General features: G+C 39.9%; 1 protein-coding gene across 1 annotated transcript; it reads left to right on the forward strand.

The window, feature by feature from the left end:
• Positions 1-446: 446 nt before the first annotated feature.
• On the forward strand, positions 447-2570 carry LOC147307718 (uncharacterized). Its single transcript, XM_086273120.1, has 2 exons — positions 447-696; positions 1399-2570. The coding sequence occupies exons 1-2, from the start codon at positions 447-449 to the stop codon at positions 2241-2243; spliced, it is 1095 nt and encodes a 364-aa protein (XP_086129246.1). The 3' UTR covers positions 2244-2570.
• Positions 2571-6115: the final 3545 nt, after the last annotated feature.

The following is a 6115-nucleotide window of genomic DNA, read 5'->3' on the forward strand; positions in this document are numbered from 1 at the left end:
AGATCACAGACAAACAGAAACATTCCTCTTTGGCTAAAATAAAATGCAGATTATTGCTCATCTGCAGTTTTAATCATGGTGAATAATTTATGATTCAGCCAAGTAAGATTCTTCTGTGTGGAGGTTTTTCCCCTGTCAAAAGGCATTGACCATTACCTTCATCTAAACATGGAATTTAAGTCATGTAGTTGCCGTTGTTTGTTTTTAAAGAGGTCATAATATTTTTGTGATGGTAGAAATTTATCTTCAAAGTAATAGTTATAAAGTGAATTAATAAGACTTTCCAACAAAGAGAGGGAGTCACATGGTGCTTCTGAAACATTTGTACAAACCTCTCTCACATATGTGAGCAACATGCTCACAGTGTACAGCCCTGCTGACTGAGGCTGCACCTTTACCTGTCTAATCTTTTTCTTTTTACTTTGTTCCTCAAGTCCCACATCAACATGAAGTGTAAGGAGGAGGAAGATCTGGCTGGCCAGCAGGTCTGGAAGCAGGAGAGGAACTTCAATCTGGACCAGGAGGACACAGATCCCCCACAGATCAAAGAGGAACAGGAGGAACTCTGCATCAGTCAAGAGGGAGAACAGCTTGTAGTGAAACACGAGGATGAAGGCATCGTCGTCTGGAGCGGGGAAGAGCGGCTCAGACAGCTGCATAACATCTGGAAACCTGAGAAAGATTTACAGACCAGCGGTAAAACTGTAATCGCTTTTCTGAAGTGTTAACATTAATATTAAACCTACAGTTTGTATCAGTCAGATCTATTTAATGTGTATTCGTGAAAACATGACAGGGAGTTTTAAATGGACTGGTTCTTATATAGCGCTTTTCTACTCAATCTTGAGCACTCAAAGCGCTTTACAAAACTTGTGCATTCACCCACTCACTCCCATTCGCACAAGCACATTTTTCTTAGTGCTTTCTACCAACATTCAGACACACATTCCACAGATCAAAGAGCAACTTGAGGCAACTTGGAGTTAGTATCTTGCCCAAGGATATTTGAAATGCAGACTAGGTGAAGCCGGGAATCGAACCGATCAGTAGATGATCTGCTCTACCGCCTGAGCTACAGCCACCCCCAATAGTGAAGATTATTTTGAAAAATATCAAGATGTAGATCAGTTTCGAGATCAACTCCAAAATAGATCATCAGTCAGTCAGTAATAAGTGAGTTCTTTTTTGTTTGAAAGGTTTTTTTTACTCTTAATGTTGCTGAAAAATGTCAGAACTCAAGTTCTCATTTGCATCAGAGTGCACAAATAACTTCATTTTTACACACTTTTAATTTCACCTGCAAATGTGAGCAACATGCCCTCATTACAGACTTTAACTAAAACTTTATCTTCTCAGAAGTGTTTTTCTATAATTACATTTTTTTTATTGTTCGTTTAGACCTCCACCAGCAAACTGCCTGTAAGGAGGAGGAGTTTGTCGCCAATCAGCAGGAGAGGAACTCAAGTCTGGACCAGGAGGACCCAGATCCTCCACAGATTAAAGAGGAACAGGAGGAACTCTGCACCAGTCAGGAGCTGGAGGAGATTGTACTGAAGCAGGAGATCAATAGTTTTATGGTGACTTCTAGTTTTGAGGAAAGTGACCTCAGTGAATCAGAACCAAACGATGACCAGCTCCTTGCTCTTAACTTTCCTGAACCAGAGCTTGAGGAACAGGAAGAAAACCAGCATGTGGACTCGGGATCAACTAGAAATGCGGAGCTGAAGAAAAGGAGACGTCACAAAAACCGAACAGATAAGTCTCGGAGTGAAACTGATACAAGTAAAAAATCTGTAAGCTGTGACACTTGTGGAAAAACTTTTCAGTGTAAATCCAACCTGACGAGACACATGAGAGTTCACACAAGTGAGAAGCCACATTCTTGTAGCACCTGTGGGAAAAGATTCATTTGGAAATCAGGATTTGAAAGTCACGTGAGAATCCACACAGGCGAGAAGCCGTATTTCTGTAGCACATGTGGGAAAAGATTTGGTAAGAAATCAGGACTAGAAACTCATTTGAGAATCCACACCGGTGAGAAAGCGTATTCTTGCAACGTCTGTAGGAAAGAGTTTAGAGACTTGTCGACTATGAAAAGTCACAGAAGGATCCACACAGGTGAGAAACCATATATTTGTAGCTCCTGTGGGGAAAGATTCAGTTGGAAATCAGGACTGAATTTTCATCTAAGGATCCACCTGAGTGACAAACCAAATCACTGCAGCACCCGAGGTAGAAAATGACCTCATGCTCCAAGTCACGGTACATTTCCTGTCCACAGCAGTGAAGGGCACTCTATGTTGTTTGTTCCAGCCCTGACTTTATGTTTCTCTAAGTTTGATATTTTTTTTATTGGTCTTTAAAGGTGACACAAATATTTATTGAACATGGATGCTCTTTTAATATTTACCACAGAAACTTGTATTTCTTCTTCAGTATAGAAGAAAACAAACATGAAAATGAGTTTTTCATCACTTGTTCCTTGTAACAACCATGATGTGATTCCTTTTTATCAGCCAATAAATAAGTTTTGATACACAGGACTAAAGATTTAAAAAAGTTCAAGACAAGTATACAATTTTTATTTAAATATGTTTTCTTTGTGATTTATGTTAATGAAGGTTATACTTCAGCATGGCTTTGACCTGGTTGTCCTGGTTATTCTTAGCAACATGTTGCAAGATTTGATTAAAAATGTTTGTGACTTATTTTGTGTATTGTGTAATCCCTGCTAAATAAAAGCAGTTAAATGTGCTATATTGGCTCATGATAAGTGTTTATATCATTTTGCCTAAATGCAAGTAAACTCAATGTTTGCCAACTCTGTGTGTGCAGTTTGCTTCATAAGTACAGTAACAGAACTTAAACTACATGGAGCCTATTTTGATTACATCATTACAGATGTAGATATTATTCATAGTTCATATTTCACAGTGTGCTGCAATCTTCTCCACAGACCTGCATTGCTCTCTGTTCAGACCCGTCATCTTCAAGATGTCCACTAGATGTCGTCAGAGTTCCCCCACTTTCCTCATCTATTGTGTTGCCATTACGTGAGCCTGCTTAAAACCTACAGTCCTTTACATATGGGTTCATTCAGGGTCATGTTTAGTGGGCAGGTTTAGTGCGATGAAGGAAACTCGTTTTCTTTAACTTTACCTCTCAGTAAGTAACTGGAGTAACAGACTCACTGATTCCTCCCCACCTGCTGGACATGAACCAGCTGACTGACACTTGTTTTCATTTTCTCATTCATAAAGTTGCTACCAGTTCAATTCATTTATATTTATATAGTGCCAAAAAACAACAGTTGCCTCAAGGTGCTTTATATTGTAAGGTAAAGAATGTAAAAACCTCCACAATTGAACAAGCTGAAAAGAGCAAATGCTTGGCAGCAGTGGCAGAAACAGGCTTTCTGTCGTAATCACTGTAAAACACTAATCACTGGTCAGTCATTTGTTGTGTTGCAATCGGTTACACTGAGGGAAAAAATTTCACAACTGGATCTCGGAGATAATGTGAATATTTGTGAAAATATGTGAAGATGAGGCTGAAATAACTCTGAGACTCTAAAACATGATGAAATGCTTACATATTGAAATGTGTGTAGTAACATGACCTACAGCTTGTTTAAGAACTCGTGATTTTTTTCCCCTGTTGGCATAAGGTGAAATCCTGCATAAAGGAGGTGACCTTTGCTCCCTGACTCAGACGTGATAAACATGACCCAAATCATTCACGTTGGTGCCAAATAATGTTTTGTTAAAGTTTAACAAGCTTTCCCAGCCTGAAACTGCCAGACAAACAAATCACCTGTTGGAGATGCTGGTTTAGCTCCCTGGGTAAAGTGGGTGACCCAGATGCTAAAGCCCAGCTATGACTCCTGCCTGAGGACTTTTAGTCTTGGTTTGCATCCAACTTTTCTGCCACAATAGTTCAATTTTCTTAATAAAACACCAAATTACAACAAGTTACCTCGAGGCAGTTTATATTGAAGGCACTTTATTTGAAGGTAAAGATCCGACAATAATACAGAGAAACAACAGGTAGAAGCAATGGAAGATTGAAAATAACGGTTGTCATTACTTTTCATTCAGTCATAAGATACAGAAACACCATCTGTTGTGTGTAAAGATGAACAGTAGGGGTAGGGTGATTTTCACCAGATCAAAGCCATGGATTCACAATTATGGTTTGGTGCTGTTGAGTACCTGGATAGAAAATGCACATGTGGAATGGTAGAAAGTGTTCAGCATGCTTTGATGATCTGCTTCAACTATGCTGGGGTGAGCATTACAGACTGCTTCTTAAATTTAATAACCAAATTGCATCAATGGGGAACTATAAATTCTACATTTGGATTTCTGATTATTATTTCTGGCTGATTTTCATTAGATCGACCTGAGTAGGGCAGCGACAGATGTGTGCGGTCCAGAAGAAGAAGAAGAAAGAGGAGAGCAGAAATGATGACATTCTAGGCTCGCTTTTCACCTTTGATGTACTCTTAGCAGGAAGACTTTGGTTTGGTGATGTGTTAGAGATAATTTAGTGGTTGAAGCTACTGTGGACTGACCAGATCTGCCATCAGCTCAGAGTGCTGGATATCACCGCAAACCTGAGACAAAGTCATACAGAACAGGTGTGTAAAACTGTGATGGTCACTGTGATGGGTGCATGCAACCACACAACTGAGACACTTAGTAATATTCATTTGGTCTTTTGTCTTATGTTTACGTTATGCTTTAAAGTTTCTGTGATCATAAGTTAACTAATTTGACGTTTTGAGGTTACCTGTAGTGATGTGACGTTCTGTATCGAGGCTTCGGAGCGTGTGTCGGGTAATTGAGGGGGCGTTTCCGCGATGCGCGTATCGAGGCTTGCTTCATTTATGGGAGGAGCTGAAAATGATGACGTCCGAAGCCTCGCTGCCCGGCTGTACCACGTGACTGGTTCATGAAGTGGTTCGAACTTTGCCGCGAGATATGACAGCGATATAAACCCTCAGACTTCATTCAAAAATGTGGGTGTTTGATGGAGAGTTGCGGTTAGTGAGAGTTTGGAGACAGTTTGGAGGTTTATGAGAGTGAGGAGAGAAAGTCAGGAGAGAATGGAGCCAGCTAAGAAGAGGAGGATGTCCTCCCCTGTGTGGGAACATTGTGATTTTATTCCTCCCAACAAGGTATGTAAATTTCTACAGAAGATGTATTTTCATAATACTGATGCTGCAACACAATTTATGTTAAGCTGTCTTGACTTTTGTACAAGGTGAAGTGTTTGCTATGTGCCAGGGAGCTGGGATATAACAGCAACACCTCATCCATGCTTAGGCACTACAGAGCTTTGCATGAGAATAAGGGGGACACCGATTGTGGAGCAAGACCAGGTGAGCCATCAAATGCCATGATAATATAGCATGCAGTAATGTTACTAAATGATATAACAATATTATACAACTGTAATAAGTTACATGTGTGATATTTATATTTGTGCTTTGTCTTTATTGTCTTTCCTCAGGAGAACAATCTCAAATAGATGAAGACCTGGTCAGCATGGTGATTGAGGACTCCCAGCCATTTAGCATTGTGGAGGACAAAGGATTCAAAAGATGTGTTAAATCATTAAATCCTAGCTATGTTCTCCCCACTAAAAAGGCCATAAAAGCAGTGAAAATTTAGTTTTTACAGAATAAAATGTGAACAGGCAGGACTGTGTAGCTGTCCATACCTCAACGTTACAACCGCACAACCACTGTCCACACCCCAACCACACCTCACCTCACAGTAAATGATCATTTGCATTTTAAGCATTTCCAAATAATCATTTTCCATACTGCCAGTATAAATATACACAGTATACTGCCATCACTACAATATACATGTTTTACACACTCCTTTTGTTGTTGACATTTACAGGCTGTGTGCAAAAGGCCACACTCTTCAAATTCATGCCAGCTATTATTTTTACGTCCAGTAGGTGTCCTACTAGAGCAAATGAAGCTTCAAGAAGCTTTGCGCTGGGGTGAACCAATTGGATGAAAAGCTTCAGTGCTTCACGAAGCTTCATCTGCCCATCACTAGCATAGACTTTGCTTTGCATTGTTTGTTATTTTATATAG

Source organism: Aulonocara sp. 'chitande type north' Nkhata Bay, linkage group LG18 (genome assembly GCF_057382095.1).
Source record: "Aulonocara sp. 'chitande type north' Nkhata Bay isolate Kocher_YH1m ecotype deep benthic linkage group LG18, A_spYH_male_GT1.1, whole genome shotgun sequence".
In the NCBI taxonomy this organism is placed as follows: Eukaryota; Metazoa; Chordata; class Actinopteri; order Cichliformes; family Cichlidae; genus Aulonocara; species Aulonocara sp. 'chitande type north' Nkhata Bay.

Excerpts from the sequence above, each read along its gene's own strand:
- LOC147307718 (XM_086273120.1), top strand. The coding sequence starts at position 447 with ATGAAGTGTAAGGAGGAGGAAGATCTGGCTGGCCAGCAGGTCTGGAAG. Across the intron at positions 697-1,398 it reads GAAAGATTTACAGACCAGCG|ACCTCCACCAGCAAACTGCC; the intron begins GTAAAACTGTAA and ends TTGTTCGTTTAG.